We start from the raw sequence: 25,061 nt of genomic DNA, 5'->3' as shown, positions 1-25,061 counted from the left end.
TGCTGAAGGCCATTGATCCTCAGATCATTATATCCCTGGTGAATCATGCAATGCTCAAAAGCACAGTAACAAAACCCAAACCCACCCAAACATCCATATTCTAAGTACTTTAATATCTGTATATATGATGAAGTGAATAAAGAATCAGAGAGATAAGCCATTCATACGGTGAAAATATGAAGTAATTAATACTAGAAACTTCACATCTAAAATTGGCATCACAAAGTTTCTTACCAGCGTCATAACCCCCATTCTGTCCATCTCCCTGGCTGGACTGCGAGGGGTGAGTTTAGGAGTCGAGTGTCCGCTGGGAGGAGATGAGCTCGCAAGTGATGATGCTGTCACTGAGCCAGTAATGGAGGTACCTTGGTGGACTCTGGCTAGATTTAAGCCTTCCAGACTCACACTAGCTACTCTGTTCTCTATCTCTTCGGCACGCAGTTCTGTCGACTCTTTCTCTTCTTGGATTAACCTTATTAAATAAAATAATGTGGTTGTATTTGTCTCTGCATACTCCAAAAGGAAAACTAAAACATGTTTCATCTCAAAGGAGATTTGAAAGTAAAAGAAAACAAAGATGGGTATCTTAGATAAACTCCAAAATAATACTGAAAAGAGTATTTTTTTTGATCACCAGAATTATAAAATTCTTTTTCTCAATTCCTCCATCCTCAAAAACTGTTTGAAGAATCTGCCCAACAACAAGACTTGACATATGACATTTCAGGAATATTGGTTCCTTCGCAAAGGAGAAAGTACAAGGGAGGGTGTTAGCAATCCAATTTACCATAGGAAACAAAGCCCAACCTTAAATTGGTCTTATCTGATTTTCTGTTACTAAAGCACAAACACAAATTTAAAGTCAAATGAAATTGGGCCTGTAAGAAGGGAACTGCTAAGATAATCCATGTATACCAAACAAATTGTCAGTTTCATCCCCACAAATTGATGAAAAAATGACAGGTGTTTCAAAAGCACTGAGTTTTAAAGTAAATTTCATTAAAATAGTTTTCTTGTCAGCAACAAATATAAGCTGCTTAAACATCTATAGCCTCAATAGGGAAGGCTGAAACTGTGAATCAGGCTTTGCCGAGTGAAAAGAAGCAAGTACAATAAATGAAACCATAATACATTGAAAATAGAAAACTACAAATTTCCATGCTGTGATAAATCTTTCTTCTGAACCTCCATTTCAAAAATTTTATAAAATGGCTACAGTTCTTTCTGAAATGAGATGTGGTAGAAACTTAAAGGCAAATAATATTTTGAAAGGGAATTATAACAGTCTTTTTTATTTGAGTAATCTAAATTCTGAATGATCTTGTATAATAAAACAAATCAAAGGCAAAATACATTTTTAATCTCCTTTGGTACCTCCAATAATTTTATAAACCCTTACAGCGTTTGTCAAGAAAAAGAAAAGAAAAAACATGAAAATGTTAAATGCAGTACAGTTTTAAGAGTATCCTTGTAGAACCATTTTTTCCTGAAACACATAAAGAAAACCCCACAAAATTAGTCACCTGGTTGTTTAATACTGATGGTGATGGTAATAAAAGCTTATACTTCAGTATAAGCTTAGCAGTAGGGGAAATAAACTACTCTCAAAAATGCCTATATAAAATGTGCATCCTTGCTTCCTTTTTGAGATAAAATACCTAACATCTAAGTCAAGATCCTCTGTTAAGTAAAACAGTGATCTGATTTAGGGCGGCACATATAATATCCTACTATGTCACCTGCAGGTACAACTCTGTGTGAAAAACTTTACGGTATTACATAATTACCTGTTGTAATGTGAAAATATAAGTATTTTGAAAAACAAATACATTTGCGGCATTAACAGCTTCCTGAACCGGTCACAGTGCTGACTTCTTTGTAAAACCAGAAAATATGGCTAAGATTCTCTCTTTTACGTACACTGTTTTACTGATATTTACCCTCCCAACAACAAAATTTCTCTTTGACTCTCTATTCGGACAGGGGTAATAAGACGTTTGAGAAAATTGCAGTGTAATCCTATCTGAATAAAGAAAAGCTGTATATCTACAACAAAAAGTTTCCCTCTGAATAGAAAAGTTATTCAAATTCAATATATTCCAATAGAGTTCTCCCTTTAATATTACTTTGTCAGATAAAGACAGATCTGGCAAAAAACTAATCTGGTTTTGATTATATTTCTAACCACAGCTTTTCTGTCTATAGTATTACCAGAAAGTCACTTAAACATTTAGTATTTTCTCCTTCACCTCGTTCTAGAGAAACAGTCACTAATGAGAGGATGTTTTTCATACACCAAGTTTTTCTAAAGTTACCCTTCCTGAAAAGCATATAGGAACGCTTTAAACCTAAAACATGGTTTCATTTATAAAAATCACTTAATTAAAATATGATATTGGATTCTCTATCACTCAATTACATTTGTACAGAAATTATTACATACATTCAATTTACCACCTACTTCCAAGCACTATAACCCAACCTGGAGCATGAAAAATCACATTCTATGTCTCCATAGAAAATCAAAACTATGTCTTAGAAAACATGGCTTACATTAGATGCAACATAGAAATAATTACCAGAATAAAGCCTGAAGAGTATTGAAATAAAATATTTCTGATAGAAAGTCATTACTGAGTAAGTGGAGTCATGCAGAACAGTTAAAAAGACCTTGAAAAGAGGACTATGAATAGTAATCTGTCAAATCTGCCATGTGTTAGCCTTCTCTAACGTATTTCTTTTCAATTGGCCAGCAGTTCTTCACTTGGAACATTTTCTGAAAGGCATTTCTATAGTTAGGAAATGAAGATGTCACTGTTATTGCCTCACAATCAATACTATCCTATAAAAAGCAGACATATTATCAATCCTTTAAAAGTACAAGTTGTTTCCTAATTGCTATGTGCCTAAACTCATGCACTAAAGGAAGCTTGAAGCTGTATTCATAAATGCATCTCAGCTGGTTCAGGCTACATACCTGATTTCTTTATTGATTGCATCTAGCTGCTCCTGAAGCATCATGGCCAGAGTCTGGGCATCAGAATGGCCACTTGGTGACAGGAGGTCCATGGAGCTGAAAAGCGTTTCTCTATCATCATCATCGATGTCGGACATTTCAGTGTCGCTTTCAAATGGATGACTGCTCAAAACGCCAATCTGCTGGGTTCTATTCCACTCATGATCTCCAAGTGATTTCACCTGAGCAGGAATTAGGATGTATATGGCTTATTCTATAGAAAACAACTGCGTAGTTGAGCTTCTATAACATGGGAAAGGAAAGCAACTAACGTTTAAGAATACTTATTCAAAGATTAATTCTCCATTAATACTTGCAGTATTACTGCAAATTTTGTAAATTATTTCTCATGGTATGTAAAATTGCTATTAGGAAAATTTACACAAAAAGATACCCAGAAAAGATAGAGTATGAAGCATGCTTGAACTTTGATGTCTGAATTTCAACCTTTTCTGCCTTCATTTCAGTACAACAGTACCCTTGTCTGAGCATGTATAGAAAATAACCCTGACATTTGGGTTGGGTTTTCTTGTTTGGTGGGTTGTTGGGTTTTTTATTGCTATTTTTTTCTGGAAAAATACAAACTAAGCTTAACAGCCTGAAACGTTCTCTTATCAGGGAATATATGAGAAGAAATTAGGGATTAACCTTTGGTTCATCTCTGCGTACTCCCATCCGGCCTCTTCTAGGTCGCCTTATCACTTTAGTCGACCGATAGTCAGACTGGGTATCCACCAGTGAGCCCACAGAGTACCTCAGCTCTGACGATGTGTCAAGGTGAGGCCTATAAAAAGGACCACATAAGTAGACTGAGAGAGTAATAGGAATAACAACAATCCAATGACCTTCAGTCTAGGAATATATTTTTTAAAACAAATTATTATGTATCATATAATAAATTACAAATCCACATAAAATTAAAATTTAAAAGTGAAAACTTGAAATCACATTACCAGAAAATTAAGGAAACAAACAAACAAACCCTTTGATTTTTCAAAGTGAAGGACTTGCATGGTAAAACTTATCATCCAAAGCTTTGCCATGAAAAAACAAGTGGATTTCAGGATTAACAACAGAACTGGCTGCTGAATGTACTGTCCTGTATATTTTCTACCATTACAATCATGAATAAATGCACCTGAAGTTACTGTAAGCACGATACAAGTTCATGAGTAAGGATATCTGTTATGCTTTCCTACTGTAAGTCTGTGCTCTACATTATGAAAATATTAGTGAACTGCCCTGTGATATATGACATCAGTTATGAATGATTCATCTTCATTTGATGATGCTTCTGACAGTTTTAACCCCAATATTTCCTGTAGTCCTGGTAAGTTTTGGGACATTGTGGTGAGGCATATATGTGAGGACTTCATCATATCTTTTCTGGATTGCAGGCAAAGGCCCCTGGCTTTTCTGTCCTTTGTCAAACAGCAGCAGTAGTTTCCTGCGTGGTACAATAAAAGCATCTGCTGGCCGGCTGTGTAGCTGACTCAGAAGAGCAAAGGCTCTGTGCACCATTTCAGCATCTAACCACAGCAGTGGAGACCCGAATCATTTCTAGTTCTTAACACATAAGCTATCTCCACATAAAAATATATGAATAGTATGACTATAGTAGAAAAATGAAATGTAACAAGTACTACACTAATAAGACAACTGATTTTAGGATTTGCTATAAACAAATACATACTATGCTTGACATTTCGTTATCTGTAAGAGCATAACGAGAGGTCAATGTTGTACTGAGAGTTCATTTTTCTAAACTTGGGAAAAATGCTCACAATCACCTACAGAAAAATATAGGGTGCACAACAATGTTAAGAATCAGTTTTGGGAAACAAAATAGGACTAAGTTTTGTCCTTAAACATGTGTTTTTGAAAAGAATGCTGTTTAAGAAAATGATGGCTTTAATCCTAGACATAAAAAAGCTACACGAAAGAATGTCTGCTTCCCACAATGAAGGAAATAATTCAGAAAACCACATATATCTATGCTGAAAGTATGACTGTTTTTCTGGGCTATGCTTCTGTGTCTGTTTCTAAAGGTAGAGATTTTCCTTGCGAAGAACCTAGTTTAAATTAAAACATACTCTTGGAAGACTGAAGCATTGGTCTCTAGTTTCAAACGTCATTTTAATAAAGTAAAAGTGAAAGATAAGATATTAAAACTGTGGTGCCTGTTTATTGATAAATGCAAAATGCATTAAGATAATGGAAAAACATGAAAGTCTCTACTACAGGCTACTTAACAGAATGGTATGAAGAAATGTAATTACTGTCTGGTATTATAAGTACTGTGACAAATCTAAAATAGTAATGAAAGGATTTCAAGCACCAATACAGTTTGTTTTACAAAAAAATAAATACCATAAGAAAACAAATTTTAAAAAGATGTACCAGAATTCCTGAAATGTATGTGCCATAGTAATCAAATCAGATACATTAAAATGTCACAGATGCTGAATAATATTTTAGAACTTATATTCTGGGTAAAGCATACATCAGAGCTCACACTGTTGTCATAAATGTCTTTTTCTGAACAACCATCACTTTGTCTTCTCTTATTCTTCCTGTCATGCCTGGTAGAAACTTTCATAATATTACAAAAATTACGAATTTATCTTTTAAAAAAATCTCTAAAACTCATTAATCATTATACTAATAAGAAAACTTGACAACAATTCGTCTACCAATATCCTGAGCCCTCCCTCTATAGCACCAGACAGTAATCTTTTTTATTTTTGTGTTTAGTTTGTCTGTATGTTTCTCATCTGTTACATAGTAAACCCTACAGGGCAGCGACTGCTTTTTATTTTCTATGTACAGTATTTTCTGTGATAGAACTTTGCTCCAATAATTGATGATACTTAGCACTTGTACAGCCAGTCAGCAGGAGAAAAGAAACAGCCCAGCTTCCAGTCTCTGGCAGCAGATATTTATCTGCTGACCAGCTCAATTATTCTGTGGAAAGAACAAGCTCCTGCAAATATAGAACTGAACAGGGGCTGAGAACAATTAGTATTTAATGCTAATAGCTCTCTTTTCCTGAGAGGGCTGGTAGCTTCATGAGGTGAGACCATAGAAGGGGACTTATACTGTTTTAGGGGAACCTGCTGAATTCCCAAGACATTTAGACAGCTTATCAAGTCCTAAGAGTCCTTTGACAAGGGCTAATCAGACTCCTATTTACAAAGCACAAGCTAATGATACTCATCTACCCAGCAAAAAACGCTGCTGTTCACAAGGGATAGCTGCTCCAAAAAAATCTCTGCTGTTTGTCCCAGCAATTCAATAGTTTGTGTCCTCACAAGTACTCTGAAAAGTTGTCTCTGCCTGTAGTCACACTTACACTCCCAAAGGAACAAAAATTTGAACAGTTAAAAGCACCATATTCTGAATTTCATCAATTTACACTTTTCCATGTGTAGAAAAATCTTATTCCAAGAGATGGCAAAAGGCTGAGGGAGAAACCATGTGCAGGTACTGAGCAAGATGTCTGTGGAAACAATGGGCAGACAATACCTGATGTAACCAAAAAAAAAAAAAAAATCCAACAAGGATAATTTTAGAGGATTACAGAGATCTGAATTTAGTCTTTGTCCACGTGCTTTGGCTGGCAGACTTCCAAAGTTTACATGTTGCTTGTTATCAAAATAGAACATAGCGCACAATTATCAATAGAGTAACAATTTTATTTTCAGGGATACTTTTAGGCAAGAAGGACTTTCTAGATTTATAATTTAGTATCCTGTTTGTCTCACTATTGCTCCCATAGTGCTTTTCTGCCAGAAAGAGGCATAAAATTTCATGCCCTGTTATGATATTTTCAGATCTTTCTGAATACTGCCTTCACCTTTAGCTGAAGATATGTGGTCTTATGCTACGCAATAAGCAAAGCTGAGATTTCTTGCTAATAAAAAATAATTATTAGATATAATTGATAGAATAAATAAATATGATCATAAATATGCTCATCAGCTTCAGCACTGAAAACATAAAGATGAATGTTTCAACCTTATTTTTTAAGATTTCCTGGGGGGAAAAAATGAGTCTTTGGATATACTTTTGAAAACATTCCATAATTTAAAAGACTTTCCTTAATCTCAGTAATATTTCAGTGTATACTTACTGTTATAAGGCCCCGTTTACCTATGAAAAGAGTGAAAAGCAACAGTAATAATAACAATAATTGCACAGATTTTACATTTTAAAAGTAATGAATGGCTCTTTTTATGCTTGGACTGAACACATCCCTGTTGTAAAGGCTTGACACATATTTATGTTAGACTTCAACTCAAAGTGAGGAAACTTTTGTCATTAAATAATACCTTGACAAGGTGGGTTCAATTAAAGAACCAGCCCTCAATTTCATTTGATCCAGTTCAGATCTCAGTTTCTCAATTTCTTCAGCAAGTCTTTCCTGGAAATGAAAATAGTAAGATATACTTATTTGTGATATAAAATACATTTACTTTATGAGATCCTGCTCTTGTAAAACTAAACAAGTAATAAAAGATGCATCACTGAATGTAGTGATTATAAGAAAAGGCAGTGAACTCATTCAAGTCTCAGTATTGCTAATAAGACATATGTCAAGAGGAAGTTTTATAGCACTCTACTGTTTTTACACTACTGGAAGGGATGGCAGGACAAGTTGTTGCTTGAAACTTTTTTTTTTTTCTTCTTATAAAGCTAGGGTGAGGAAAAGAACAACTAGCACTGAGTAGTGTACTAACTGCACTCTCCATGCCAGCAATACTTCAGTGTGTGACAAGCGATTTGCCCTTTAGAGACCAAGATTGTGTCCCAGCCTCTTTATTCACTGATAGAGACACATATTGAGAGACAACCCCATTTTAGGTGTTGAACTGCAGCTTTACAGCTTGTTCTTGGGAGCTGACAAAACTCCAGTATCAGGTCCTGTTGGTGAAAAATGACAGCATGCCACAAAAAGCTGGATTTTTGGAACCAACAATAAGACTATTGACAGAAACCACTAGGGAAAACAGCACCTGTTCCCAAACTGTACAAATAATTATCATCTACTAATAAAAAGAAATCAAAGAATTTAAAAAAGAAATTAAAAGACAAAATGGGATGAAGACATAAAACTGCCATTCCTAGAGTTTAAAATGTTCAGGATTCCAAAATGCTAGGAAGCAAAAGGATCTCCACTTAAGTAATATCAAATTCAGTAATTCTTACACGGTATTTTTACACTGTTTCTGGGCTGAATAGAATTACTGAGATGACTTGGTGGTCACTCTATTTGTATCATTCACTAGTCATTTAGAAATTATTAACATCTGCTGTTGTGTCCGTCTATCTGAAATTGCTTCATCACAGTGGAACAAATAAATGTTTCCATGTGGGAACTTAGAAGCCTTGGAATCAGATGTATGTGGTTGTGTGTGAAGAGAACTCACCTCCAATTGTACAGAGTGGCAGTGAAGGTGTTCTATTTATTTCACTTCCCACCCTTAAGCAAGAATCAATAAAAATGATAAATAAAAATATCTTCACAAAAATACTTTTGATACAAATGTAGATTTTTGTACCAGATTTTTCATCTTTTTCAAGAGTTGATAAGTACATTCAAGCCAGAAAACAGACTGAAAAAGAATTAGCCACTGTATTCACTTCCACTCTAACACTATTAAAACAACAAAGTTCTTTTGGATATAATATTGGAAAAATGCCTTATTTTCACAGACAAAACTGGTAGTTGTAATTCAGGTTTAGATTCTCTGGTAGCAAAATGATAGAAACTTTTGTTTTCATTGACACAGCTTTAGAACTGTCTTTTTTGTCATCTAAATTGATGGTGAAGTATGATCCTGATTCTGCAACATCTGAATCACCTTATAACTGTGGTAGTACAGCACAGAAATTTTATTTAAAAGGCACTATAAGCTCCTTTTTCAGACTTTATAATCTTGCTGCCTGTCTACAAGGTTACTGAATGTAGATGAAAATGACAATTTATTTGAACAGATATTTCTTTTGTTATTTTTCTCAAAGTTCTTGATTTTGATGTCATATGATATATTTGAGTTGAATGGAGCTATTTTTAAATTCTGTACAATCACTTTTAAGTGGATTTCATACATTACAAAACCACTTCTGTGAATCTGAATGCCAATACAGTTGTGTATTCTACTGAACTCAAGACAAGTATAACTTCAAAACAGAATCCTAACATTTGGGACTGGAACAAATAATTATAATTAGACTGATTTACTAAACTGTATTAGGGGTTAATTTGCAATGGACTAAGAAAGGTCACTTTCAGCTGTATTTAGCATAATGTACCACCCCTGTTAAGAAGAACAGCATCAAATCAAGCAATTACATTCTTCACTATGAAAGTGTAACCAGTTATGCATACTTCTCCGTTAAACAAGACTTTTTCAGAATTAAAACTGATAGAACAAAAATTCCAGAGTCAGTAAAATCAATATGAATTTTAGTATTGACTTCCTGAGGCCAGGATCTCAACCATGAACTTAGCTCAGAACAATTGCTGGAGACCCTCAAAGGCTAGTTAAGGCATCTGGGTAATTAAAGGAATTATCATTGATGCCAGGAAATTTTTACATGCTAGATGAATAATTAATGTACCATATACTTATCTCCAAACAATAAATATATAAATTCTGACAAAAAGATAAAATCACTGTATTTTATAGTACCTTGTCATGTAAAGACTCTTCCAGATTTTTCCTGAAACTTTCAGATTCTTGAATCAAAACATTCTAGAAATAAAAAGAAGAGGGGGAGGGGGGGAAGAAAAGAAAAAATAGAAAGAAATTAGAGACATGTTAAATATTATATGTCCATATAGAAATATATTATTTATCACCATATACATGTAGTCTCCATGTACATGTTAGCAAAGTTCATATTCACTGGAGTGTAAAATTAAAATCCTTTAATGCTCCAGTTTGAGTATATATTACATTTTAAACACTGGAAATAATCCAAATATGTAGGACCATGGTTCTTCAAGAACAGCGAAAACTTTGCATCTTCATCGAACTGAGTAACTGTCACATTCTGACACAACGATTTTTCCCAGGTTCTGCTTTTGGCGGGCCTTTTTCTTCCTTTGTACAACATTTTGTTTCAATGATATAAACCAATCCTCTGTAAGATTCTAAAATATCTCTCTGAAAGACACTGCAAGATTCCCCTCAGAATCAAACTGAAGGTGAATAAGTAGAAGAGGGAGGGATTAAGGAGGGTGAACATAAAGGTCATGGCACTTGAATTTTTCAGGCCTAGTGTGTCTCACATGACAGAAAACCTGTCAATAAAATTCCCTTTCCAATGGTAGATGGTCCTTCTCCTGTGGTGACAGGACTTTACGCTTTCCAGAGGAAGCTGGGTAAAATCAGCAGGTTAAAATACAGGAACGACAGCATGTCTGAGGTGTGGCCAATCCTCAGTTCCCACCCGCTTCCTCTCACTGCCTCATGGCACCTCGCGCACTGGGCCTTCACAGGCTCTCCACCAGGCTCCCCCTGACAAAACAGGACTCATAATATTCAGCGTATCCAGTTTTCAGTAGTTTTGAAAAGGTGCTTGAGCGCACTCTTGAACTAAGAGTTGAATGCATAAGTTAAACCATCACTGTGGTAATTGGTAATACAAAATCAGCGTGATGCTTCATGATAAAAGTAGAATGTTTCATACAGGAGAATCCTTATTAAGCTGAACTTTATACTGCCCTTTGCACTGTACCTTTTCTTCGAGTGCTGCCATTCTCTCTTTTAAGTGCAGCTGCAGACGCTCATTGGATTCTGTCAAAAGTCTGTCTACGGTATCCGATAATCTTTTGTTGTGCTCTTCATTCATTTTTTCCCTTTGCCTTGCCTTTAATATAGAATAGAAGAGAAAAACTGATAGGGTCCAAAATTAAACAGTATAGACTTGTATCACTAAAAAATAAATAAAAAAAAGTTATGGTAACTAACTGAAGAAATTCTACAGGAAATACAATTAAAGTTACTGATTAATGCACATTCATTTTTGTATCAGCAAAATACTTTGAACACTGCAGCTAGATGTAAACTAGTATATGAAGGTGGTTAAGTAAAGTGGGAAGATGCTGCCATCACTGCTATGAAACATTTACTAGTAGATAGATAGATTTGTGTGCTGGAGTGTATAATTAGCACTACATTGACAAAAGTGCACAGAAAGTGTCTGCAATACACATACTCTTTGAAGTTCCTGATTCTTCTCTTCAAGTTGAGCTTCTAAGTGTCTCATACGTTCCTCAATGTTTCCATGTCTTTCTTCTGCCTGGAAAAAAAATAGAAAGACTCTGTCTATAATTTAAGTGACTTCGTAAGTTTTTATCTCAGTAAAGTTTAAACAAAACATAAAGCAAGCTACTACTAACTGCAAACTTAGTTTTCCAAAAAGAAACTTTATTTAAACAGGCAGCTGAACAGCATTGCTTGAAATGTGTCAGCTACAAAGGCCTGTTACATCCAAGCATCAGCAAAACATTGGATTTATTTATGAGCAATGAAATCAGCCAAATGTAACATGCAGACTGTGCATGGTTTGAACACAAACCTGCCATCGTAAAATTGTAAGCTCCTGAAGCACTGAACTGCACGATGGTTGATTATCAATAAAAAAAATTAATAAAATAAGTTAAAGAAAATGAAAACAACTCAGATGGATTCTATTTAGCAATAGAAAGTAAAGTCCAGTAGGACTACCTTCCTACGTATGGAGATCATTTCTTGTAGTTTAGCTTCCATAACATATTGATAATCATCAGATGAGGTAGAAGAGGTTGGATCAGACTAACAAGTCAAGGAAAAGGAGAGGGACAAAATTGAAAAATCAGAACTAAAGACACTGACACTGAACAGAACACAGCACAGAATGCTTAAAAGAAAAGTGTGACTGAAAATTTCATACTTTTAACTGACAGATTTTTACATGGAATAAACTACACTGATACTTGGTGAATATGATGCAGTTGATGTGGAGAAACTGAAAATAATGGAATGCTAAAAAAGCTATCAACCTACAATGGAAGTTCAAGGTTAGTGATGGCTGGCTGATGACATATTACTACAGAGTGGATTCAAAGCAATACTGTCTAATCTAATGTTGTTGGTTGGTGGTTTTTGGTTTAGGTTTTTTTTTTTTTTTTTTTATGGCAAACTAAACACCGGAACAGGACTCTGCGAGGCCAATGTCAGAAAATCCTTTATAATTCTATCATTTCTAGGAATGAACACAATGCATAAATACTAAAATAATGGATCAGTCAGTTACAGAACTATGCAATGTTATGGTACATTCCCTAACTTCTAGAAAACAGAAGGTCTAAAGAGAAAAGGCTCAAGCTTTAGTATTCCATTTTAGAATACACTACATAAGCCCTTTCAATCAAATAGACAGTATAGTTTTCACCCCTTTGAAAGGATCCACCCTGGTGGATCTCTTTGGAAGATCAAGGTCATCAGATAAAAGAAGAACCTATAAATAAAAACTCATTAATAGGAATGAAAAGTCATTACTGAGTATAGAATTTGTAATCCATCCAAAGATTCATTACTGTTTCTGACAGAAGTTGACCTTAATTAGGTCATTTGTTGCAAAATATGAATATTCATGTTATTGTCATATCAAACAAGTCTGTGTTATCATTCAAAATGAAAAAAAAAAAGACCCTTATAGAAAGGGAAATGCTGTATTGGATTTGCTGCTATGGAAACAGGAACATGCATAAGGCATATAGACAGTGCTAGTGATGACTTTGAGTTGTGAGCTTGTGCTTGTCAAATGACATTTTACTCTGTCAAATTTACCCTCTCTCAGAAAGAGATCCTGAACTCCATCTTCAGATGAGCCAACTTGAATATATACAATTTTCAACTAATTTTACAACTGTATTTTTTTAGTGAGATTGTTTTTCATACTGTTGTCTACTAATGAACTGTCAGAATAATTAGGAATAGATACCAAAATAATTCCAGATGTACATCATAATTTAAAATACCCATAACTTAAAATCAGTAGTATTATCAAGACTGAAAGATCAGACAGAACACAAACCTGTGATCTACTGATTTATAAATATAAATTGCAGCTTTTGATATGAAGACATCCATATGAGAAAATCCTACTTTGTATATACAAAAGAATAATGCTTAACTTTGAAGATCACTACTATTCTTGTCTATTTCACCAAACTCGGATTCTTGCAAAATTTAAGGGAAAGTCAGTATACTTCGTAACTAAGCTTATCAAATAGTCCAGTTATTGTTCCTGATCATAAAGCAGGTGTATTGTGGCATATTTGAACTTATTAATTATCTGAAACTATTTTGTCTATTTATTAGGACTTGGACCAGTGACAATCCCTTTATGTTTTTCTTTACTTTAACTTTCAGTTTTACATATTAGTTTGTGTCAACACACCAGTGCTAATGCACTGCTTCCTCTCCCAATTGGATAAATAGAAAGCCAGGGTTGAAAAAGTTATGTACCTGTGATTGCAGAAAACCAGATCATGCTATCCCTTCCACAAAGTGGCCAAGCTTTATCCTCCTTTGTAGAAGATAAATTTTCCCCCTTTTTGAGTCCTGGCTGCACTATTGCTTCAAGGCCTTCCCTTAATGTGTCTTAAAGGGTCAGGAGAAGATCTGAAATCATCAAAGCTCTGAGCTAATGATGAAGGCTTAAAGTAATTCTACCTCTTTTGAAACCATTTTCATTGAGGAGGATACAGAACCCATTGCAGGTATCATCCTACATAATTAAGCTACTTAGAAGCTTCATTAGCTGACTACAAACGTTAAAAGCAAGTTACATAAACTTCACTGCTTCTATACACTTAATTGCAGGTTAATGCAAAATATGAAGATAACCAAACCAATACTTCTAGGTTCAAAGGGGATCTCATCCAAGTCTTCTGAAATGTGGTGCTGTCATAACCTGTCCTTGAGAAGCTGGTCTAGCTAGCTATGTCATTTACAATTATTTTTCAAACTAAAAAATAAATTTTCAGTCCAAACCATGCCACACCTTATTCCATAGCAGGAAACAGTCTTTTCAATGCATAAAATAATTGTGGTTTTAGGCCTAACTATTATTTGGAAGAGGAGGAATAAAACTGCTGTCAGAATTATGTATGTTATCTGAACTCTTACACAGAAAACTTTCTTGAAAGAACATGGTGTTCTTTTAAGATTCTTATAGCTATACGATTCTGTTATTTCATAACTTCCTACTGCTTTAATAATTCAGTTAGGTATATGGTTAAGTATATTTAAATCTTTTTGCATGATAGTTTTCAGTTATTTCACTAAGAGTATTAAAATGTTCATAGGTACATTCTCGTTAAAAAAATCTTCCTGAATATAGCTCAGAGTACCTGTACTTCACTTTCCAGCATAAAAGAAAACAGACCTGATCTCCACATTCATCTCCCTTTACATCTCTTTAGTAGGATAAAAAAGACTGTAGTTAAAATTCAATATGCCTTAGAATCAAAATAAATGTCATTATTCTAAACACTTAAAATGTATTTGAATATTTTGTTTCCTTCATCTATTTGTACTTCATTTGTTTGTTCCTAGAGTGTATTCTGTATTACTTTGAAAAACCAAATTATTTTATAACTGAGATGTTAAACAGTTAGGCTCAACTGCCTGTCTGGTAGAGAACATGTACGCAGCCTTAGTACCTACTTTGGGCTCTAATTATTTAAGGATTTAATTTATTGTGTGCCAAATGCATGAGCAGCCCCCGCAGCAGGGACATAAATCACAAAGGTGTCATCTGTAAGGTCTACAAACACAGAAACACACGTAGCACATACTTCTTTTTTCTCTCACTTGCCGAAATCCATCTGTAGACAAAGCGCTGCAATAGGAAAGAGCAGCCCCTCCATCTCCTGGTGTGCCTAGTTGGAACATGCTCCCAAAATGAGGGTTTCAACACCTCTCATTGCCATTTATGCTGAGGAAGGCCCCAACCTAGGTCTCAAAGAGACCCTTTCAGACAAAAAGACCTAGTAATTCAGGTATTCCCTAAGGGATTTGCAAATGCCTCTTGCACAAACCTCCCCAAGCCATACTGTTAGGACTGATATGACTGTGGTGGCTACGCTTTTTTGTTGTCCATGTGTGCTAGTCAGCCTCAGACACTGCCACTTGAATAAGCTTTTTAAAACACTTTGGAGCCTACCACAAAAATATTGAATGTCTCCATCTCTGCAGTGCAGTTTGAGGGACAAGGTAGAGGCTGAGCCACCAGTGACAGCTGTGTTCCCATAGCAGAATTTCGGATACACGAGAGACAGAAGGGACAATTATAGAGTCTGAGGTTCAGAAACAGAAGTTGGATTTTTTCCAGCTTGCTTTGCTAAGAATTGAGTTAAAAACTTTCTAAAGTGGAACTTGTGTGACTACTTGCTTGGCAGATATTACTCTACGTTTTTCCTTTCAATATATGACTTGTATGCCTGCTCACTAGTATACCGTACAGGAGGATTAGTAAGAAAAATGGCATGGTATTCAGCAACTAGCATTTCAACCATTTAGCCAGTTATAAATAGATTTGTGAAACGGTGCATCTTGGACTGGATTAAAAATATATGGACAAAAACTAACAATGTCTGACACCTATGAGATACCAGCATGAGTCTTAATGTTCACTTTGCATATATGCTATGAAATAGCCAGTATAAGACAGTAATGGAAAAATTTTGCTTTGAGGGAATACCAAAGGAGCTTGTATTATTGCTCTCTAACCCTGTTAAAACTCTGCTGCTGCTCCTGCTGCTAATGCGCCCACAAAAAGAATGTTGCTTTCACATCATCTCTAACTGTTGGCACTGCACATTTTCTAGGTCTTTGCATCTTAGTTGAAAAAAAAAAAAAAAAAAAATCCCATTTCAGATGCAGAAAGCACCTGTACAGTACAGGCACTATAATTTTTCTTCCTCGTGCTGAGCTGCAGGAACAAATCAAACTTTTCTAACTGCACAAGCCAATTTCCACAGTTTTGAGACCTTGGCTTTTGAACATCTGCAGTCTCTAGATTTTCTGCTGGTTTCTTATGGAACACATTCTTTTGGCTATCCTTTGAATGAGTGAGTTACTCAAGAAGAAAGAATGCATTATTGAAATGAGCTATGTAATTGAAAGTGAAAATAGGTGATCATGGTGACTGAGTCACAACAGCTCACAAAGTTATCAGCTACTTGTTCACATGCTCACTTCTAACCTATTACAAATGTGACAAAATATGTTGGCTTAAGTCACCCCTTTTTCTGAAACTCAAACTTTCAGTCACTAGATCTACAGATTCTTGCCCCTCCTTCACTTCCCCACTACCTCCTACATCTCATAGGTTTAGTAAGCAACTCCTTCCATTTACGTCTGTCAGACTTGCTTTGTTCATTTCTCCTCCCATCAGGAAAAAATCTTCTGTGGGAAGGAAAGCACAAGAAGAGGGTGGTTTGAGAAGACAGTGATGTCTTAATCATCACTTAAATATGGAGTTTTCTCAGGCTTCCCTCCCCATAGATAATTTTTTTTCCCCTCCAGATGATTTATCAGCTTCCTTCTCCAGATTACATCTGTTGCTCTGTTGTTCTCAGAGAGGTTTCTCTCTTAGCCACATCCACCTATTGCAGGAGAACTACTTTCCTCCCTTTCCATCCTTCCCACTGCAGACCTTCTCCTGCCACTTTACTGCAGCTTCCCTACTTCACGCAAACCATATTCTCACATTATCACAAAACAAGCACTGTGTCCCACTTGCCTCCAACTTCCAAGTAATTTTTTATCACCTTTAAAATTAGCTGAAGGTGTTACTATGCTAAATGTGGTTTATTACGGTTATGGTTTCCTCTTCTCCATCTCAGTGCTTCTCTAATGCAGCTAAAAAGCACTGTTGATATTTCTGGTGACCTGCATACAGGAATGATGGAGTAAAATGCTGACTGCTGTCTTGTGATCAGAGCAGTGACATGGTACCTTTGCTGCACAAGCACCCGAGGGGAGGAGTGACTACTAGTGGGAGTGATTGAATGAAAGTAGGTGGATGCTTGTTGTCTCTACTAGACCCCTCCTTGAATACATGCAAGGAGAAACAGTATTTGACAGACTAACCATCTGAAGATTCTGGATGCTCCAATATCTGTCCCTTCCAAGGAAAATAAACATCTTGCAGGATAAAGAAAGGTTTAGTTAATATTGGAGAGAGGTTCTTTCTACCCCCGATTGCCTCTTCTCCAGGGCAAGCAAACAGACCAATACTTTGAGAGTGAGTACAAGGTGGCTCAATGAGTCATGACAACCTAAATCTTGGGATACATGCCAGGAGCTGTGCTACTTGTCATGACTAGACAGATACCAGTGCAACGGCCAGGCAGGACAGCACAGTACATGGGATCATGCTGTTCCAGGTTAGTCTGCCACAGGCTAACTAACCCTCCAGTTGCTCACCCAATGGGCAGAACACAGTGAAAACAAAGCCAAAGAAAATTTCAAATGATTCAGGTAAATTTATGTGTACTTATCTGTGTTCACTGTATAGTCCAAACTTTTGGAAGTTCACTCCTTATGAACTAGTTTGGGCATGGAAAAGTAGCAAAAGACATTCACTAGCCCATATATATATATATATCTAAAAGAAAAACAAGTCTTTTTGAAAACTGACACCATAGAAGGATCTCATTCTATATCCTTCTTTTGCAGAATCCCAACTGCAGAATCCCAACCCAGATTTATTACGAGTATAATAAATTGAATGCAGAATTATAACATGCATATTTTAAACATGAGGGGGAAAAAATAAATAAATAAAAAAAAAATCACATCCAAATCCAGAACGTTTGCTCTGTTTTATCTCCATGTGAAAATAATTGGTCTTGTATTTTACCCACAGTGAAGCAGTCATGGTTTTCAGTTATCCCGTACTATTTTGCTTTAAAAAACATGTAAAACATATTAGGCTTAACTCACCTCTTTCATATGATTGTAACCCCATTAATCTCAGAGAAGCCACTTTCATTGAGATAGTACAAAAAAAAGAAGAATGAGTTTTGACTTTTTTGCAGTGCAGAAAGACTAGCTGATTTGGGCGATTCATCCTTTACTTCGCATACATGGACATTGCAGTGATCATAGCTCAGGTAGACAGACTTAAGGTAGTCTGAAGCCAGCTAATTTGAGGCCTACTGACAACATGTATGCTGGCACAAAGCTCAACAAAGGCAAAATCAATTAAGCATCATTCAGCCCCTTAGGTAGATCTTGCAGCTTTCATTGAATAGCTAGTGTGGTAACAGTTTACCAGCTAGCTAATTTAAAACTACTTAAATAAGCTGCAGTGTTGTTCTTGGTTCCAAGCTACGTTTATGTGATCCATGAAAAGTACTGAACTTTAAAACTGCAGAGCTGTCAAATCAGCACTATAATAAGCTCTACAGTTTGCAAAGTTGTATACAAGATAAATAAAACACAGGCTCATTTGGTCTTTTGGCCAAATTCTGACATTCTTCTTCATGTCATGTATTCCAAGAAGATACAATTTTAAATAAAATAAATTTATTCAGTTTTTAACGCAATCACAGAGAAGTGAACAGACTGGCATTACAGTGTAATATACTTCTTAGAGTTTCCCACTTGGCAAAAACTTTGATAAAGTACATCAAAGTAAAATGGGGTAGACAGTCAGCTCTGTTCACAACTCTCTAACCACATCCCATGAAATAATGTAAGAAGACAAACAGAGATGTATACTGTAGCTTTATGGTCACAGTAACAACAGTATCTCATGGAAGTCCCTGAGTGCTCTGCATGGTAGAAATGGGATTTCTGCTTTCAATATTTTTCATTAATACATGTTCAAGGAAAAATGCAGTTGCAAGAAAAGACATGCTTGAGACTGCAAAATACTTACTGGTGCCTAATTGCTGGAGAAATTATTCAGGAAAAATCCTCTTAAAATAGAAAACAATATTTTCAAGCTACTGAGGGCATTAGAATATGTGATTATTTGTAGAATAAGAAAAAACTGAAAAAAATATGTTAAAATGCCAAGGGATTGCTCTTATGTGCACCTCAGGTTTTAATAAAATGCAATATTTGTTTGGCATTATAGATACTTTGTTGTACTTTTGCTGATTCTTCTTTTCCCCCACCATTTTCAGTATCTCTTTCACATTCCCACCCATTCATATGAACCTAAAGTGGACAGCACAAAATCTTGATTACCTTGCCTTAATAAAATAAAAAAACCCCATAACCCAAATCCCCCCAAAGCCTCTCTTTTTCTTTCTTTCTTTCTTTCGTTATACTTCTTAACTAAATTATTTATAACCCAGACTTTATTAATGAGCTGCTCAGCACTTAAGGCTTCACTATAAATAGAAAAACATGAGAATTTAAAAAAATCCATCATATTTAAAAATAGCTACGCACATAAATAGCTAGAAATTCTCCTTGGCAATAGAGAAAGGAAAGCTTAGATAGATCAGAATGATATGTAATACAATCTCTTAAATGCATTTTTCTTTATTTGTTGGATTTTAATAGACAAAGAATAAATGTATTGTTGTTATATGTCTTTATGAAGCTGACAGTACCTGAGCTATAGTGCTAACTACGTGCAAACCTGAAAGTATTAGAGACCAAATATGAAAACCACACAACTGGAAATTTGTTTTTATCTTCTTGTTTTTCTGCAAGAAAGCTGCCATGTAATAAATTAATCAGAAAAAATGATTTGAAGTCCTCTCAAAGTTTCACATTTGTCTTTGCAGACACCTGATACAAAGAATCATTCAAAACAAACCTTGTAAGTATGCACTGCAAGTTGGCTTCATTTGTGTGGTACAAATGATCCCAGCAGGCACTAAGATTTGATTTAAAAGTACTTACTGGAAGGAAAATCATTGCTGTTTAATATACATGGTGTATGAAATTGTCCAGAAGAATTAAGTGAGTGTAGGAATGGGAGTTCCCCCCACTCCTTTCCCCTTAAACTAGAAACTGTTACACAGTAAAAGGAATCCTCCTAGGATAAATAATGCTCATGTCTATTGGACATATATGACTCCTCTGTAAATATAGTCTAGGCTAACTTATAGACAACTACTTTTCCTGTTACCAAAATGCTAAGAATTACAAGCATGGCATTGAGACCATTCCTGATTAAACTTGTGGCACATACTTATGAGGAAACATTTTCTTCTTTCAAATCAGCTTGATACTACTTTTTTCCTTTCGTCCTTGAGATGAGGAATTGGGATGCAAATCAATGTTAAACAATGGGGCTTCTGAAGTGAACCTATTCCTCAGGGCAGTACCTTAGTCAGAGCTGCAATTCTCTGAGCCAGTTCAGCCTCCACTTCGGGTAAGGTTTCAGCCTTCCTCATCGTCTGCTGCAGCTTCTGCTCAGCCAGCTCTAGTCGCTCTTGCAGCTGTCTGTTTTTGTCTTCCAGCTGAATGCCAAAGACAGATAAACAGGTATTAAAAAACCCCAAAACCCAAACAAGATCAGAATGAGGATTTTCCTTCAGTTTCTTTGGTATTGGGGAAGCAATCAAAACTCATTACATGGGCACAGATACTCCACAACCTGGAAGAACTATTGGAGAGCTATTAACTCAAGCATGGAACAGTGTAGGCTGCCAGCCTTCCTAATGATGAGTGAATTGAGGCTCAAGGATCAAATGAAGGTAAAGAAAATGAGTGTAAAATGGAACTAATGAAGACGAACAGAAAGCTCCTCTGATCAATTTATTTATCTGAAGAAAATAAAAGTATTGGTGCTCAGTAAAATGGGAATTTTCTAAATGGAAATATTGAGTCCACTCACAGAAAAGTTTATGTATGAGCTAAAATGGGAATAAGTACAATTCCAAAATGATGGAATTCCCAGCAAAGTTTCTGAGCAAATTGCCAAATGCCAATAATACATTAGGAAATATTAAAACTGACATTTTATTCATGATCACAACCTGGCTGCTATTTGCTTAAGGTTGCAGTGGTATTGTTCATTGTGAAATGAGATGTAATTGTAGGTTCACAAAGGTGAAATTGATTAATCTGTCATAACCATTAAAGAGAAACAGGAGGACTTTCAATAACTGCAGTATTCTCTGGCCTACTGAGATACACCACATGATTAAGAGTTTTTTAATGGCTTGATAAGGATTTCATGCTTTCCTGTCCATTCCCGGTAACAGAAGACACAATGAAAAAGGAGTGTGCTTTTAGAGTCTTTCTTAATCCTTCAAAAGCATGAAGAGGTAGGCTTTTCACATCACAGTGCTGCAAATCAACTTTAAGCCTGCCTGTATATATTCTAAGCATAGTTCTATCGATCACTGCTTTGAGTAGGAGACCTCTGCAGCATAGCACGACTTACACTGGCAGCAATAAAAACCTCAGACTCAGGACCTTACTTTTCCATTATTGGGTGTGGTTTGTTCCCCCCTGCCTCCAACAATTGAAGATACCACTTAAAATAATCAAAGGAAGCTGACGAGTTTGAGTTCTGATGCTCTAATTTCCCTGAGGAGATAGCCATGTGCGTGTATATACACACATACAGAGGGAGTGTGCATGGGTGCATAAATATATCTGCATACAGTCATAGAAGCAGAGATTATCAGTTCATACAGGCTTATTTCCCATATAGCATTTTATATCTGAAGACACCACAGGAAAAAAAATACAGTAGTCTGATACTGACAGTGAGGAGCAATTTCATCTTTTACAGTTTGAATTAAATTGGTTTCATGTTAGCTTTCAGTTTTCATTGTGTTCTTCAAATTACAAAGCAGTGTTTTCTGTTCACTTTACACTTCAGCTTTTGGAATCACTGTGGAAACCAAGTACCACGAAAGCTACACAGTCATGTTAAGCTCTTTTTTTAAAACATATTCACAGATAGTTTAGCTTTGTAAAATTTTACTTACACACTACTAATATGTGAAATCATTAGAATATATTGTATACAAATTTTGATCTTTCCTGCAGAAGGGAATTTCTTCTGTTTAATACTATTATTGAAAATTAAAAAAAAATAATCAGAAAATTGTTATGCAAGAAGCAAAGATAATCCTTCACTTAGGGGATGTGACTGTGCATTTATGCAAGACACTATCAGAAAATGCTTATTTTCTAATGTTGGAATACACATTAATTTGGTATTCACTGTTGCAGTAGCTGATATGAAGCTTAGAGACACTGAACAACTTAGGGTTTCTTTTTTAGATTAATGTATCTGTTGATCAAAATTAAGCAGATTAATAGAAACCTCCTACTGTAGATCTTCCCCCTTTTTTTCTTGCATTAATTTTCATTGTGTATGAAGAAAGCAACCAACTAATGCAGATACCGTACCTGACGTAGGATGGCTTCTTTGTTTGCCAGTTCATTTTCCAGTTTATCGTTCATGTCATGTATGGAGGTGGATTCTCTCTGAGCACTGAGGTAGCGTTTCTCCAGAGTAGTTATTCTTTCTTCCATATCTTCCTTTTGTGCCATTGCCTAATGTGACAAAAAAACTATCAAGAACCATGCTACATAATTTTATACCAGTTTAATTTTCATGCTAACAGTAGACAGGGATGTAAGGCATGCTTAGCAGTATTTTTTTCTGTTTTAAAGATAATATATTTTATCTGGGATTTCTTGCAACTATGAGATTTAAAGCAGTAGTAGTTAAATAGAGCAAACAGAAACAACCCTCACCTTTTTTATATTTTTCTAGTTCCTATATTTTGTATTGCAAAAAAACCATAGTGAATGCAGCTCACATTTACTTTCTTGCTTCTTAAACAACAGCACCCTTGATCAGAAAATAGAAAACCTGATATAGTTACATGATAGTAGAAACATACTGCACTGATGTGGGGAAAATAAAGTGTATGCACATTTCTACTCTTATTCCTGGATCCTGCTAAAATTTTTTTGCTGAAGTACATGTAATAGACAACGTGTAAAATGTCCTGAAATTTCAGGAAAACAAGTGACTACAATGTTGGGTACATAACATAACCATAAAATATGGGTATGTTATCCATATATGTTATGGATAGAATTTCTTTAAAATCTTGAGCTGGTTTTGTTCAAGTATTACAAGCTGGCCTCAGTGAAGTCAATAGCTGTAATTTAGTAGATTATCAATTAGTCTATTATATTGTTTATCTATCTTCAATTAATATCAGCAAAAGTAGAAAATTTTATATAGTTTTGAATTTGTGCCTGGCTCTTGAGGAGACTTACATGTTGCCATGTAATCTTTCACAATGAAAACATTTACTGATGAGCATGTCTTGCTGTTCATCAAAAAAACACATAAAAAAAAGTAATTATGTATGTAATTAATTAAAAGCACACACACAAAAATACAGTAACTTATCCGGTTACACAATGCTAAACTACCTCTTGGTGCACGTATTTCATTTTCTGCATTGGGAAGACTTATCTTTTGTGGCAATGTGAAATAACAAAGACAGATACTTCCACGTTTACAAATACCTTTCGCAGCAGATTTTGCACTGACATTTGGTAATTATTCTAGATGTAAATGTATTAGCAGCCACTTTGCTTAGGAAGCAATGGGCTGAAAGCAAATAAGCCTGTAGCTGGTGTAATGTGTTATTTAAGAGAAAAACAGCAAATGGCAATCAAGCGTCCCTGAGACAGCAGTATTTTCAAATGGTAAAAGACAGTGGTTAGAGACCCCTAGTGCTATAATGTGGCATTGGTGGAAAAGGAGAAACAGAGCAAACTATTCTTTGTAACCATGTAACAATGATACAATACTCAAAAGAGTCAGAATACAAAAGGTGTGAAGACACTTAGACTGTGTCATGCATCAGAACTTCTGAAGGAACTTCGCTTCCAGAATGCTATAAATAAGAGGTTAAATACATACATACAAATGCATCTATATACACATACACACATATATAAATACATATGAAATATCTGTATTGTAGGAAGCAGTGTAACAGGAAGATAATTACTCTAATTTCAGAAAACTAAAATAGATTCTAGAAGCCAACCACCCACACATATTGAGAACATCCATGGAAAAGAGGGTCCTCTGGAAGGTATTAAAGAGCACCACAAATTTAAGAGGAGGAAAGAAAATGAAAATTGAATTATATTTGCATTTTTTGAAAGAAGGGAATAACGCATTATAACAGGAGTAATGAAGTTATCACACAAGAGTAAATATTATAATTGATCATATAAACAACATTGCTTTATAAAACAGCCCAGGAGTTTTAAAAATGTACTTTTTTCACTACCTACATTTTTAGACTACCTACATGACCAGAATCTCTATTTGAGAGTCCATCTTAAAAATCTGAAACAGCTGGAAACTTGCCAGAATGCACTCTAGTAATGCTAAACCACAAAGGATTTGGCTTTCCCCCTATCAGTACATATACACATCCATTTTTCTGAACATGGTTTTATAAAGAGATTTCTAGTACTATTTCTTAATGTAAATTTTGTGTTTCCTATGTACAAGGGCTTTTATCAGTGCTCAACTTTTGCTGCTTATATTCATTGGCCTCTATCAGTTTGTAGTGGGTACCACAGGAACAAGTCCAGAAATACAAGGCGAGTGTAGTGAACTCCTTACCTCTCTAATGTCTCTCTGGTATTTACTGTTCATTTCCTCTGTTTTAATGAGCTCCTTCCTGGCAGTCTCTGCTTCCTGTTCTACCTCTCCCACCCGGGAAGACAGTGCCGCCAAACGCTCCTTCATCTGTGCCATTTCATAGTTTTGCTTTTCCAGTAGTTCCTGAAGTTCAACAACTTGACTGGCTTCGTCATTTGAGTCTATGGAGCCATTTGATAGGCGCTGTTAATAGAGAAGTGACATTACTTATCTTTAAACATGGACCCTACTTAGAGAATTTCTAAACCAAAGATTATTGTAAAAATTGCAAAAGCAACTAGGTAGGAAGGGAAAAGCACATTCATTTTCATGGTAGATAAGACAGGTGTAGTTATAAAAAAAT

At 35.5% G+C, this 25,061-nt stretch overlaps 1 protein-coding gene across 11 annotated transcripts in view; it reads right to left on the bottom strand.

The window, feature by feature from the left end:
• The window catches only part of PPFIA2 (PTPRF interacting protein alpha 2), a 352,109-nt gene that overhangs the window by 43,846 nt on the left and 283,202 nt on the right, over positions 1–25,061 (bottom strand). For all 11 annotated transcript variants that reach the window (XM_056341426.1, XM_056341429.1, XM_056341434.1 and 8 more), the window contains 10 exons: positions 24,680–24,901; positions 22,420–22,566; positions 20,376–20,510; positions 11,243–11,326; positions 10,763–10,894; positions 9,712–9,774; positions 7,348–7,439; positions 3,665–3,800; positions 2,978–3,198; positions 235–472 (listed from right to left, as the gene is read on the bottom strand). In XM_056341426.1, coding sequence (XP_056197401.1) covers positions 235–472; positions 2,978–3,198; positions 3,665–3,800; positions 7,348–7,439; positions 9,712–9,774; positions 10,763–10,894; positions 11,243–11,326; positions 20,376–20,510; positions 22,420–22,566; positions 24,680–24,901 — 1,470 coding nt within the window. The remainder of the gene's footprint in view (positions 1–234; positions 473–2,977; positions 3,199–3,664; positions 3,801–7,347; positions 7,440–9,711; positions 9,775–10,762; positions 10,895–11,242; positions 11,327–20,375; positions 20,511–22,419; positions 22,567–24,679; positions 24,902–25,061) is intronic.

Source organism: Falco biarmicus, chromosome 5 (genome assembly GCF_023638135.1).
Source record: "Falco biarmicus isolate bFalBia1 chromosome 5, bFalBia1.pri, whole genome shotgun sequence".
Taxonomy (NCBI): Eukaryota; Metazoa; Chordata; class Aves; order Falconiformes; family Falconidae; genus Falco; species Falco biarmicus.
The sequence above is the reverse complement of the archived record's forward strand: the minus strand, read 5'-3'. Positions and strand labels throughout refer to the sequence as shown.